Below are 15,018 nucleotides of genomic sequence, written 5' to 3'. Positions count from 1 at the left end.
CTGAGTGAGTGAAATCGCTACAGTATGTATGTAGTATGTATGTGTTTCTTTATTTTTTACATTCAATACATTAGCTGGATGGTGGGACTACTACTGTCCCATCATTTGCTAATGTGTCAATCACTGTCATGTAGTCCCATCGGACGATGCCTGCACACACACAGACCCCCCGGCAGGCCCGCACAGACCCCTCGCAGCCTGCACAGACCCCCGGCAGGCCTGCACAGACCCTCAGAAGCCCGCACAGACCCCCGGCAGCCTGCACAGACCCCCGGCAGCCCGCACAGACCCCCGGCAGGCCCGCACAGACCCTCGGCAGCCCCCACAGACCCCCAGCAGGCCCGCTCAGACCCCCGGCAGGCCCGCACAGACCCCTGGCAGGCCCGAACAGACCCCTGGCCGGCCAGCACAGACCCCCGGCAGCCCGCACAGACCCCCGGCAGCCCGCACAGACCCCCGACAGGCCCATAGAGACCCTGACAAGCCCGCATAGACCCCCGAGAGGCCCACACAGACCCCCGGCAGCCCGCACAGACCCCCGGCAGCCCACACAGACCCCCGGCAGCCCGCACAGACCACCGGCAGGCCTGCACAGACCCCCGGCAGGCCCGCACAGACCCCCAGCAGCCCGCACAGACCCCCGACAGCCCGCAACAGACCCCTGGCAGGCCTGCTCAGACCCCCAGCAGACCCGCACAGACCACCGGCAGCCCGCACAGACCACAGGCAGGCCCACACAGACCTCCGGCAGCCCGCACAGACCCCCGGCAGCCCGCACAGACCCCCGGAAAGCCCACACAGACCCTCGGCAGCCCGCACAGACCCCCGGCAGGCCCGCACAGGGTTTATTTTCATTCCAATATTTGTGTCCCATTGACTTGCATTGGTTTCCGGTATTGGAATTGGCGATATCCGATATTTTTGGGGTATCGGTCCGATACAATCCGATCCAATATTTCCCGATATCGGAAGGTATCGCTCAACACTAGTGAAAGAGCATCGGCAACAATTACAAACGATACGGCGGTTGGCGGGTCAGCAGCTGCTGGAAAAAGAACATACGAGCCGTAAACCGACTCAAGAGATACCGCTCCAACCCGGAGACCGAGTATTAGTCAGAGAGAAATGCCCCAAGGGAAAACTAAGTGAGAGATGGGAAGTACAGCCTTACAGAGTAATCGAGCGAGTGTATACTGACGACACGGTCTACAAGGTGCAGATTGAGAGTGGGGAGTCCGCTCCTAGAGTACTTCACAGAAATATGCTGCGGTCTTGCTGGTCTGAGGTCTGTTCTACGCCATTGCCACCTGAAGGCACTACTCCACTTCCTGAATCTGTCATGCCTGATGGTGAAATCGACTGAAGAGTGGTGGACCGTCCCTGACACAGTAGGGGGTCCTCAGCCGTACAGAGACGGTAATCCCATGGATGTACCACTACTGCCACACGAGGATGAGATCAGACAAGAGCCCACTATGACTCCTGCAGCAAGTGTTCCTCTGGAAGATAGTCAAGCCTTGCCTGACAGCCAAGAGCTCCGGAGATCCCAGAGGTCTAATGCAGGGGTTTCACCAGTCCGATATATAGAACAGTGTACTCTATCTGTTTTTCCAACATTGTTGCCTCCTCTATAGGTGCTGTTTCCAAATTGCAGGTTTCTTCATTACACTGTGACCTTGATGTTGTGATGGCCAAGAATGACCATCATTAAGTAGGCAGGCATGTAGGGGGGTGGTGCCATTATGGACAGTAAGGAACATGTTGCCACTTTAAGAGACAGCACCGCCTTGTCTGCTGTGATGGAATGTTCTGCTCCCGCCTGCAATAGACTGTGTAAATGAACTGCCCTGTGTGAAGGGGAGGAGTTGAGCATTGGGAGTGTGAGCAGGAGATGCTGCAGAGAACATCTGTGCTAAGCTTGTACCTGTAAAAGAGGTCCCACAGCCTGGGACAGAGTGGACTCGTGAAATTGGACAGACTCTTCAGGTGCATCAAGGATGGCTGTCCTGTGCTAGTTTGAGAAGCAACAAAGATACCGAGAAAGGGATTTACAGTTTCCAGGACAACCTCCAGGACCCAGAAGCAAGGAGAAGACCACGTTTCGAGGAGCTGGCAGAGAGCCGTGTGCACCACCGTACTAGACTGTTCGGGGCCCCCCGGGACTGGATCTGAGTCCCCAACATCACCGTGAGTTACTTCCTGTTTTGTGCACATGTCAGGGCCTAGTGTAGGCTTCAACAGACAGAAGAAGACAGCCGTGTGGCCTGCTTAGGAGAGGCCAGGGTAGCTATACGTAGAGTAGCATCATTCTTTGTTTATTGCTTGCATTTGCTTGTGTGACATATATTGAGTCTGTAATAGTTGGAGAACTGTGCTATTTGACAGCCCAGCTAAAGAATGCAACTCTTGTAAATTATCTTTTGCCATTGCATACCCGTTTGCACTTTCCTCATCCACGTCATTCCTTGCCTTCCAATAAATTTACCCTTTGTTGTTTGCACCTCATCTTGTCTACAGTAGTCCCTCTGCATCGTGGTGGTCCCACGGCCATCGCTTCATATGCACAGCAAGAAATGTCCCTTATTTATTAAGAGGCACGTGGCTACAAATAAATTAGGTGCATCTTACTCTTGCAAGCTTTTATTAAGACAGGCTGGGCTTAATAATTTTCCCCCAAAGAGTCTGAACACAAAATGGGTGAAACTATGGACAGCAAACCAAGAAGTCGCATGTGTAAGAAACGCGCACAAACAGACATATTAAAAGAAAAAGCAACCTAATTAGATATCTTTAAAAAAAATGTCTAGCATCTAGGTGGCTAATTACTTACCTTCCTGATGACATTGCTGAAGAGGGTTTGATAACTCTGATGGAGGACGTGCAGAATGAGTGGCTGACCTGGTTTTCTCTTTGTCTCCTTTCTTTTTCCCAGCATCCTTTAAGTCTGATTTGTCTGTGGCAAAAAAAATGGAAAAAGTTGGATGGTTGAAAAATCTGCCAAGCTAGGTGACATAAGTATAAATGTTTGAGGTCCTATGTTTAAGACTGGTGGTGCTCACTATCAGTCTACTCGAATAAATTTGTAGGATACTTGTGTGACTGAGGGTGGTGGTGGTGGACCCCCAGCGATCATACATTTTTCATTTGTTCTGTGGTGATACATATTTTTGAGTGTTAACCCGTTCAACAAAAGAGACTATTTTACAGGGATCACTCCTCCAAACCACCAGGACATAATCTATGTAGTGTAGGTATTAGGATATTTATGTATAATTACGCTACATAGATGATTTCCTGGTGGTTTGGAGGAGTGATCCCTGTAAAATAGTCTCTTTTGTTGAATATCATAACAATAACCCCTGTAATATGTCATTCACCTTTTTCAGCAATCCATTAACCATTTTGTTCCTGGATCTTAGTTTAACAGGTGATCCAGATAAAAAAAAGTGTTACTTGTAGTTTATTTAGAAAATCTAACTCTGGTAATTCTCTGCTGTATGCCACCAGTAAGAATCGCAGGCATATTATTGATAACATCCCAACTGGGGAATATATTAGGGCAAAGCATTGTTGTTCATCAGAGGTACTTTATGATATGGAATGCAAGAAAATTCAAAAAAGGTTTTTTAACAGGGGTTACAAAAACTCCACCCTGATTTCAGCAAAGAAAAAAGCTGATCAAAAAAGCAGAGAGGAATACCTTTTACAAAGCAATGGATCTAGTGTAGAGTCCTCTAGTTCCCAGATTGTTTTCTCTACTGCTTATAACAACCAATACGGTCAAATTATTTCTATTGTAAAAAGTACATACCGATTTTAAATACTGACCCTGTAGTGAAAAAAATATTGGAAAATGGGGTCAAATTTGTTGCAAAAAGGGGTCTGACTATTGAGAATGTACTGTCTCCAAGTGACCACATGAATAGGGTTAATTTTAGTACAGCAGATCATACAAATTGGTTGGCAACAAAAGGCTCCTATCCCTGTAGCCACAACACATGTGGAATTTGCAGGTATATGACCAATTCCAAACAGTTTGTTTCTTAGGCTACTTTCACACTAGCGTCGGTACGGGGCCGTCGCGCTGCGTCGGCCCGACGTACCGACGCATACTGTGCAAGCGCCGCACAACGGGGACAGCGGATGCATTTTTCCAGCGCATCCGCTGCCCCATTGTGAGTTGCGTGGAGGTGGGGGCGGAGTTCCGGCCGCGCATGCGCGGTCAGAAATGGCGGACACAACGCAGCAAAAAACGTTACATGTAACGTTTTTTGGTGAAGACGGTCCACCACAAAACGGCGCAACCGTCGCACGAAGGTTGCGACATGTGGCAAAGCATCGCAATGCGTCGCTAATGTTAGTCAATGGAGAAAAAACGCATCCTGCAAGCAATTTTGCAGGATGCGTTTTTTTCTCCTAAACGACGCATTGCGACGTGCAGTGCATGACGCTAGTGTGAAAGTAGCCTTAGCAGACAAGAGAAACTTTCAATATAAAAGCGATGATGAATTGTGGGAGCACATATCTAGTGTACCTTATCTCATGCGAGAAATGCAGAGTGAAATATGTTGGGTGCACCACCAGAACATTGCACAAATAATTATCAGAACTTATTTACGATGCACAAAAGCGCACAACGCGCAGTTTGTCTGGTGTTTCTAAGCATTTTCTGCATGTTCACTCCGGCGATATATCTGGTTTAAAAATCACTGCAATTGAAAAAATAAATCTAAGACACCGAGGAGGGGACATGGTGCATAAAAAAGAAGCATGCTGGATTCTGCATTTAAACGCTAGAGCTCCCTTAGGTTTGAATCAGAAAACAGATTTAAGTTATATTTATTAAAAAATAGAGGGAAGAGGTGAAGGAGAAAAAAAAAGAGAAAAAAAAGGGATTTCTTTTTTTCTGCAGAATTAGGCCGTCGTCACACTCAGCGTATAAAAATACGGTCCGTAAATTACGGCCGTAATATGCTGAAAAGTCCCCAAAATAGTGGTCCGTATCTCCTCCGTAGGAAGGGTGTGTCAGCGTATTTTGCGCATGGCATCCTCCGTATGTAATCCGTATGGCATCCGTACTGCTGATTTTCTCGCAGGCTTGCAAAACCGACATACGGATATACAAGGGATCCATGTGCTCAAAAAATAATAAAAACATATATACTGTTAGTGAGACACATATATATATATATATATATATATTAATATTTCATCCAGCGCGAGATAGCTTAAAAGCCGGTAATTCAATTGCCGGCTTTTGCTGTCTCCTTCAAAAACCCGACATGATTTGAGACATGGTTTACATACAGTAAACCATGTCATATCCCCCTTTTTTTTGCATATTCCACACTACTAATGTTAGTAGTGTGTATGCGCAAAATTTAGCCGTTCTAGCTATTAAATTAAAGGGTTAAATGGCGGAAAAAATTGCCGTGGGCTCCCGCGCAATTTTCTCCGTCAGAGTAGTAAAGCCAGTGACTGAGGGCAGATATTAATAGCCTGGAGAGGGTCCATGGTTATTGTTCCCCCCCTAGCTAAAAACATCTGCCCCCAGCCACCCCAGAAAAGCCACATCTGGAAGATGCGCCTATTCTGGCACTTGGCCACTCTCTTCCCATTCCCGTGTAGCGGTGGGATATAAGGTAATGAAGGGTTAATGCCACCTTGCTATTGTAAGGTGACATTAAGCCAGATTAATAATGGAGAGGCATCAATTCTGACACCTATTCATTATTATTCCAATAGTATGAAATGGTTAAAAAAAAACACACACACATTATTAAAAAGTAATTTAATGAAATAAACACACCGTTTGTTGTAATATTTTATTGTACACTCAATCCACTGGCTGAAGACCCTCGCTCTGTGACAAAGAAAAAATAATAAACCAACAATATACATACCTTCCGTGGATCTGTAACGTCCCACGTTGTAAATCCATGTGAAGGGGTTAATTTTTTTTACAGCCGGGAGCTCTGCTAATGCAGCGCTGCTCGTGGCTGTAAAACCCCAGCGAATGAATGGAAACTAGGTCAATGACCTGTAGTTACCTTCATTCGCGGTGATGCGCCCTCTGCTGGATGTCCTTCGAGCGTGGGAAAAAATCAGAAAAGTTCCCAGGCTCAAGTTCAAATGAGGACAACCAGCAGAGGGCGCCTCACCGCGAATGAAGGTAACTACAGGTCATTGACCTAGTTTCCATTCATTCCCTGGGGTTTTTGTTATGATAAGGTAATTCAGTACCACAATGGACATAGAGGTCAGAGCACATACAGTGACCTGACAATAACCCAAAAACATAGAACGAGCTCTGAGACGTGGAAACTCTGCTGACCGCAATCCCTAATCCTCTCCAACCACACTAGAGGCAGCCGTGGCTTGCGCCTAACGCTCCCTATGCAACTCGGCACAGCCTGAGAAACTAGCTAGCCTGAAGAAAGAAAATAAGCCTACCTTGCCTCAGAGAAATACCCCAAAGGAAAAGGCAGCCCCCACATATAATGACTGTGAGTTAAGATGAAAAGACAAACGTAGAGATGAAATAGATTTAGCAAAGTGAGGCCCGACTTTCTGAACAGAGCGAGGATAGGAAAGGTAACTTTGCGGTCAACACAAAACCCTACAAAAACCACGCAAAGGGGCAAAAAGACCCTCCGTACCGAACTAACGGCACAGAGGTACACCCTCTGCGTCCCAGAGCTTCCAGCAAGCAGGAAAAAAACAAATAGACAAGCTGGACAGAAAAAAACAGCAAGCAAAATAGCAAAGCGGAACTTAGCTATGCAGAGCAGCAGGCCACAGGAACGATCCAGGAGGAAACAGGTCCAATACTAGAACATTGACTGGAGGCCAGGATCAAAGCACTAGGTGGAGTTAAATAGAGCAGCACCTAACGACTTCACCACATCACCTGAGGAAGGAAACTCAGAAGCCGCAGTACCACTTTCCTCCACCAACGGAAGCTCACAGAGAGAATCAGCCGAAGTACCACTTGTGACCACAGGAGGGAGCTCTGCCACAGAATTCACAACAGTAACCCCCCCCCTTGAGGAGGGGTCACCGAACCCTCACCAGAGCCCCCAGGACGACCAGGATGAGCCATATGAAAGGCACGAACAAGATCGGGAGCATGGACATCAGAGGCAAAGACCCAGGAATTATCTTCCTGAGCATAACCCTTCCACTTAACCAGATACTGGAGTTTCCGTCTTGAAACACGAGAATCCAAAATCTTCTCCACAATATACTCCAACTCCCCCTCCACCAAAACCGGGGCAGGAGGATTAACAGATGGAACCATAGGTGCCACATATCTCCGCAACAATGACCTATGGAATACGTTATGTATGGAAAAGGAATCTGGAAGGGTCAGACGAAAAGACACAGGATTAAGAACCTCAGAAATCCTATACGGACCAATGAAACGAGGTTTAAACTTAGGAGAGGAAACCTTCATAGGAATATGACGAGAAGATAACCAAACCAAATCCCCAACACGAAGTCGGGGACCCACACAGCGTCTGCGATTAGCGAAACGTTGACCCTTCTCCTGGGACAAGGTCAAATTGTCCACTACATGAGTCCAAATCTGCTGCAACCTGTCCACCACAGTATCCACACCAGGACAGTCCGAAGACTCAACCTGCCCTGAAGAGAAACGAGGATGGAACCCAGAGTTGCAGAAAAACGGCGAAACCAAGGTAGCCGAGCTGGCCCGATTATTAAGGGCGAACTCAGCCAAAGGCAAAAAGGACACCCAGTCATCCTGATCAGCAGAAACAAAGCATCTCAGATATGTTTCCAAGGTCTGATTGGTTCGTTCGGTCTGGCCATTAGTCTGAGGATGGAAAGCCGAGGAAAAAGACAAGTCAATGCCCATCCTACCACAAAAGGCTCGCCAAAACCTCGAAACAAACTGGGAACCTCTGTCAGAAAGATATTCTCTGGAATGCCATGTAAACCAACCACATGCTGGAAGAACAATGGCACCAAATCAGAGGAGGAAGGTAATTTAGACAAGGGTACCAAATGGACCATCTTAGAGAAGCGATCACAGACCACCCAAATGACTGACATCTTTTGAGAGACGGGAAGATCTGAAATAAAATCCATAGAGATATGTGTCCAAGGCCTCTTCCGGACCGGCAATGGCAAAAGCAACCCACTGGCACGAGAACAGCAGGGCTTAGCCCGAGCACAAATCCCACAGGACTGCACAAAAGTACGCACATCCCGCGACAGAGATGGCCACCAAAAGGATCTAGCCACTAACTCTCTGGTACCAAAGATTCCAGGATGACCAGCCAACACCGAACAATGAACCTCAGAGACAACTTTATTCGTCCACCTATCAGGGACAAACAGTTTCTCCGCTGGGCAGCGATCAGGTTTATTAGCCTGAAATTTTTGCAGCACCCGCCGCAAATCAGGGGAGATGGCAGACACAATTACTCCTTCTTTGAGGATACCCGCCGGCTCAGATAAACCCAGAGAGTCGGGCACAAAACTCCTAGACAGAGCATCCGCCTTCACATTTTTAGAGCCCGGAAGGTACGAAATCACAAAGTCAAAACGGGCAAAAAACAGCGACCAACGAGCCTGTCTAGGATTCAACCGCTTGGCAGACTCGAGATAAGTCAAGTTCTTATGATCAGTCAAGACCACCATGCGATGCTTAGCTCCTTCAAGCCAATGACGCCACTCCTCGAATGCCCACTTCATGGCCAGCAACTCTCGATTGCCCACATCATAATTTCGCTCAGCAGGCGAAAACTTCCTGGAAAAGAAGGCGCATGGTTTCATCACCGAGCAATCAGAACTTCTCTGCGACAAAACAGCCCCTGCTCCAATCTCAGAAGCATCAACCTCGACCTGGAACGGAAGCGAAACATCTGGTTGACACAACACAGGGGCAGAAGAAAAATGACGCTTCAACTCTTGAAAAGCTTCCACAGCAGCAGAAGACCAATTGACCACATCAGCACCCTTCTTGGTCAAATCGGTCAATGGTTTAGCAATACTAGAAAAATTGCAGATGAAGCGACGATAAAAATTAGCAAAGCCCAGGAACTTTTGCAGACTTTTCAGAGATGTCGGCTGAGTCCAATCATGGATGGCTTGGACCTTAACAGGGTCCATCTCGATAGTAGAAGGGGAAAAGATGAACCCCAAAAATGAAACCTTCTGAACACCAAAGAGACACTTTGATCCCTTCACAAACAAAGAATTAGCACGCAGGACCTGAAACACCGTTCTGACCTGCTTCACATGAGACTCCCAATCATCCGAGAAGATCAAAATGTCATCCAAGTACACAATCAGGAATTTATCCAGGTACTCTCGGAAGATGTCATGCATAAAGGACTGAAACACTGATGGAGCATTGGCAAGTCCGAATGGCATTACTAGATACTCAAAATGGCCCTCGGGCGTATTAAATGCAGTTTTCCATTCATCGCCTCGCTTAATACGCACAAGATTATACGCACCACGAAGATCTATCTTGGTGAACCAACTAGCCCCCTTAATCCGAGCAAACAAATCAGATAACAACGGCAAGGGGTACTGAAATTTAACCGTGATCTTATTTAGAAGGCGGTAATCTATACAAGGTATCAGTGAACCATCCTTCTTGGCTACAAAAAAGAACCCTGCTCCTAATGGCGACGATGACGGGCGAATATGCCCCTTCTCCAAGGACTCCTTCACATAACTCCGCATAGCGGCATGCTCAGGCACAGATAAATTAAACAGTCGACCTTTTGGGAATTTACTACCAGGAATCAAATCGATAGCACAATCACAATCCCTATGCGGAGGTAGGGTATCGGACTTGGGCTCATCAAATACATCCCGGTAATCAGACAAGAACTCTGGAACCTCAGAAGGGGTGGATGACGAAATAGTCAAAAATGGGACATCACCATGTACCCCCTGACAACCCCAGCTGGACACAGACATGGATTTCCAATCTAATACTGGATTATGGACTTGTAGCCATGGCAACCCCAACATGACCACATCATGCAGATTATGCAACACCAGAAAGCGAATAACCTCCTGATGTGCAGGAGCCATGCACATGGTCAGCTGGGTCCAGTACTGAGGCTTATTCTTGGCCAAAGGCGTAGCATCAATTCCTCTCAATGGAATAGGACACTGCAAGGGCTCCAAGAAAAACCCACAACGCCTAGCATACTCCAAGTCCATCAAATTCAGGGCAGTGCCTGAATCCACAAATGCCATGACAGAATACGATGACAAAGAGCAGATCAAGGTAACGGACAGAAGAAATTTTGACTGTACCGTACCAATGGTGGCAGACCTAGCGAACCGCTTAGTGCGCTTAGGACAATCAGAGATAGCATGAGTGGAATCACCACAGTAGAAACACAGCCCATTCAGACGTCTGTGTTCTTGCCGTTCAACTCTGGTCAAGGTCCTATCGCACTGCATAGGCTCAGATTTAAGCTCAGGTAATACCGCCAAATGGTGCACAGATTTACGCTCACGCAAGCGTCGACCGATCTGAATGGCCAAAGACATAGACTCATTCAGACCAGCAGGCATAGGAAATCCCACCATGACATCCTTAAGGGCTTCAGAGAGACCTTTTCTGAAAATAGCTGCGAGCGCACCTTCATTCCATTGAGTGAGTACGGACCACTTTCTAAATTTCTGACAATATACCTCTATCTCATCCTGACCCTGACACAGAGCCAGCAAATTTTTCTCTGCCTGATCCACTGAATTAGGTTCATCGTACAGCAATCCGAGCGCCAGGAAAAACGCATCGATATTACTTAATGCAGGATCTCCTGACGCAAGAGAAAATGCCCAGTCCTGAGGGTCGCCACGTAAAAAAGAAATAATGATCCTAACTTGTTGAACTGGGTCACCAGAGGAGCGAGGTTTCAAAGCCAGAAATAGTTTACAATTATTTTTGAAACTCAGAAATTTAGTTCTATCTCCAAAAAACAAATCAGGAATAGGAATTCTCGGTTCTAACATAGAATTCTGAACCACAAAGTCTTGAATATTTTGTACTCTTGCCGTGAGCTGATCCACACATGAAGACAGACCTTTAATGTCCATCGCTACACCTGTGTCCTGAACCACCCAAATGTCTAGGGGGAAAAAAAGGCAAAACACAGTGCAGAGAAAAAAAAATGGTCTCAGAACTTTTTTCCCTCTATTGAGAATCATTAGTACTTTGAGGCCTCCAGTACTGTTATGACAAGGTAATTCAGTACCACAATGGACATAGAGGTCAGAGCACATACAGTGACCTGACAATAACCCAAAAACATAGAACGAGCTCTGAGACGTGGAAACTCTGCTGACCGCAATCCCTAATCCTCTCCAACCACACTAGAGGCAGCCGTGGATTGCGCCTAACGCTCCCTATGCAACTCGGCACAGCCTGAGAAACTAGCTAGCCTGAAGAAAGAAAATAAGCCTACCTTGCCTCAGAGAAATACCCCAAAGGAAAAGGCAGCCCCCAAATATAATGACTGTGAGTTAAGATGAAAAGACAAACGTAGAGATGAAATAGATTTAGCAAAGTGAGGCCCGACTTTCTGAACAGAGCGAGGATAGGAAAGGTAACTTTGCGGTCAACACAAAACCCTACAAAAAACACGCAAAGGGGCAAAAAGACCCTCCGTACCGAACTAACGGCACGGAGGTACACCCTCTGCGCCCCAGAGCTTCCAGCAAGCAGGAAAAAAACAAATAGACAAGCTGGACAGAAAAAAACAGCAAACAAAATAGCAAAGCGGAACTTAGCTATGCAGAGCAGCAGGCCACAGGAACGATCCAGGAGGAAACAGGTCCAATACTAGAACATTGACTGGAGGCCAGGATCAAAGCACTAGGTGGAGTTAAATAGAGCAGCACCTAACGACTTCACCACATCACCTGAGGAAGGAAACTCAGAAGCCGCAGTGTCATGATCCCAATGGCAGGGGATCACAAAAAGGACAAGCACAGATACAAACAAGCTCTAGGGCGATGGAACCTGAGCTGACCGCGACCCTGAACCTAACACACAAATAAAAGTAGCCGGGGAACGTGCCTACGATGATCCTAGACGTCTCGCTCCAGCCGAAGATCTAACTTCCCCTATCAGAAGAAACACAGACCTCTCTAGCCTCCAGAGAAATACCCCACAGCAAATAGCAGCCCCCCACATATAATGACGGTGAAATAAGAGGAAAGCACATACGTAGTATGAAAACAGTTTCAGCAAAATGAGGCCCGCTAAAGCTAGATAGCAGAGGATACAAAAGTGAACTGCGCGGTCAGCGAAAAACCCTTCAAAAAACCATCCTGAAATTACTTGAACTCATGTGCCAACTCATGGTACATGAAAAGCAATTTCAGCCCACTAGAGCAACCAGCAGCAGAGAATCACATATCTGCAGGCTGGACTAAAAACCAAAATAAGCAAAACACGAAACAGGAAAATCCAAACTTAGCTTGTCCAGAAGGTTCTAGGAGCAGGGAGCAGAGGTAACAAGACACACTGGATACATTGATAACCGGCGAGGAAATGCCAGCAAAGCCAGGTTAAATAGGAAACTCCCATATGCTGATGGAACAGGTGGAACCCAGAAACCCAGGAAAGACAAGTCACCCAGTACCATCAGTAACCACCAGAGGGAGCCCAAAAACAGAACTCACAACAGTACCCCCCCCTTGAGGAGGGGTCACCGAACCCTCACGAGAACCACCAGGGCGACCAGGATGAGCCCTATGAAAAGCGCGAACCAAATCATCAGCATGAACATCCGAGGCAACCACCCAAGAATTATCCTCCTGACCATAACCCTTCCACTTGACCAAATACTGGAGTTTCCGTCTGGAAACACGAGAATCCAAGATCTTCTCTACAACATACTCCAATTCTCCCTCCACCAGCACTGGAGCAGGAGGCTCAAGAGAAGGAACAACAGGTACCTCATACTTCCGCAACAACGACCGATGAAACACATTATGAATAGCAAACGATGCCGGGAGATCCAAACGAAACGACACAGGGTTAAGAATTTCCAAGATCCTATAAGGACCGATGAACCGAGGCTTGAACTTAGGAGAAGAGACCTTCATAGGAACAAAACGAGAAGACAACCACACCAAGTCACCAACAAGAAGTCGAGGACCCACGCGGCGACGGCGATTAGCAAACTGCTGAGCCTTCTCCTGGGACAACTTCAAATTGTCCACCACATGACTCCAAATCCGATGCAACCTATCCACCACCATGTCCACTCCAGGACAATCAGAAGGTTCCACCTGACCAGAGGAAAAACGAGGATGAAACCCCGAATTACAAAAGAAAGGAGAAACCAAGGTAGCAGAACTAGCCCGATTATTAAGCGCAAACTCGGCCAGCGGCAAAAAGGTAACCCAGTCATCCTGATCAGCAGAAACAAAACACCTTAAATAAGTTTCCAAGGTCTGATTAGTTCGTTCAGTCTGGCCATTCGTCTGAGGATGGAATGCAGACGAAAAGGACAAATCAATGCCCATCTTAGCACAGAAAGTCCGCCAAAATCTAGACACAAACTGGGATCCCCTGTCAGAAACGATGTTCTCAGGAATCCCATGCAAACGAACCACATTCTGAAAAAACAGAGGGACCAACTCAGAGGAGGAAGGCAACTTAGGCAAGGGTACCAGATGAACCATTTTAGAAAAGCGATCACACACAACCCAGATGACGGACATTTTTTGAGAGACAGGGAGATCCGAAATAAAGTCCATGGAAATGTGCGTCCAAGGCCTCTTCGGGATAGGCAAAGGTGACAACAATCCACTGGCCCGAGAACAGCAAGGCTTAGCCCGAGCACAAACCTCACAAGACTGCACAAAAGAACGCACATCCCTCGACAAGGAAGGCCACCAAAAAGACCTGGCCACCAAGTCTCTAGTACCAAATATTCCAGGATGACCTGCCAACGCAGAAGAATGGACCTCAGAGATGACTCTACTGGTCCAATTATCCGGAACAAACAGTCTCTCAGGCGGACAAGGATCAGGTTTACCCGCCTGAAACTCCTGCAAAGCACGTCGCAAGTCTGGGGAGACAGCAGACAAAATCACCCCATCCCTAAGGATACCAGAGGGCTCAGAATTTCCAAGGGAGTCAGGCACAAAACTCCTAGAAAGAGCATCCGCCTTCACATTCTTTGAACCTGGCAGGTATGAAACCACAAAATTGAAACGAGAGAAAAACAGTGACCAACGAGCCTGTCTAGGATTCAGACGCCTGGCAGACTCAAGGTAAATCAAATTTTTGTGATCAGTCAAGACCACCACACGATGTCTAGCACCCTCTAGCCAATGACGCCACTCCTCAAATGCCCACTTCATGGCCAAAAGTTCCCGATTACCAACATCATAATTCCGCTCAGCCGGCGAAAACTTTCTAGAAAAAAACGCGCATGGCTTCATCACTGAGCCATCGGAGCTTCTCTGTGACAAAACCGCCCCCGCTCCAATCTCGGAAGCATCAACCTCAACCTGAAAAGGGAGCGAAACATCTGGCTGACGCAACACAGGAGCAGAAGAAAACCGGCGCTTAAGTTCCTGAAAGGCCTCCACAGCCGCAGGAGACCAATTAGCAACATCAGCACCCTTCTTAGTCAAATCCGTCAAAGGCTTAACAACACTAGAAAAATTAGTTATAAAACGACGATAGAAATTAGCAAAGCCCAAGAACTTCTGTAGACTCTTAAGAGATGTAGGCTGCGTCCAGTCACAAATAGCCTGAACCTTGACGGGATCCATCTCAATAGTAGAAGGGGAAAAAATATACCCCAAGAAAGAAATCTTCTGGACTCCAAAGAGACACTTTGAGCCTTTTACAAACAAGGAATTGGCCCGCAGGACCTGAAACACCTTCCTGACCTGCTGAACATGAGACTCCCAGTCATCAGAAAAAACCAAAATATCATCCAAATACACAATCATAAATTTATCCAGATATTCACGGAAAATATCGTGCATAAAGGA

At 47.0% G+C, this 15,018-nt stretch overlaps 1 protein-coding gene across 2 annotated transcripts in view; it reads right to left on the bottom strand.

The window, feature by feature from the left end:
* The window catches only part of ADGB (androglobin), a 591,174-nt gene that overhangs the window by 444,739 nt on the left and 131,417 nt on the right, over nt 1-15,018 (bottom strand). For both annotated transcript variants that reach the window (XM_069769164.1, XM_069769163.1), the window contains exon 9: nt 2,831-2,953. In XM_069769164.1, the coding sequence (XP_069625265.1) occupies nt 2,831-2,953 (123 nt within the window). The remainder of the gene's footprint in view (nt 1-2,830; nt 2,954-15,018) is intronic.

The sequence above is a fragment of the Ranitomeya imitator genome, chromosome 5 (assembly GCF_032444005.1).
Source record: "Ranitomeya imitator isolate aRanImi1 chromosome 5, aRanImi1.pri, whole genome shotgun sequence".
NCBI lineage: Eukaryota > Metazoa > Chordata > Amphibia > Anura > Dendrobatidae > Ranitomeya > Ranitomeya imitator.
The sequence above is the reverse complement of the archived record's forward strand: the minus strand, read 5'-3'. Positions and strand labels throughout refer to the sequence as shown.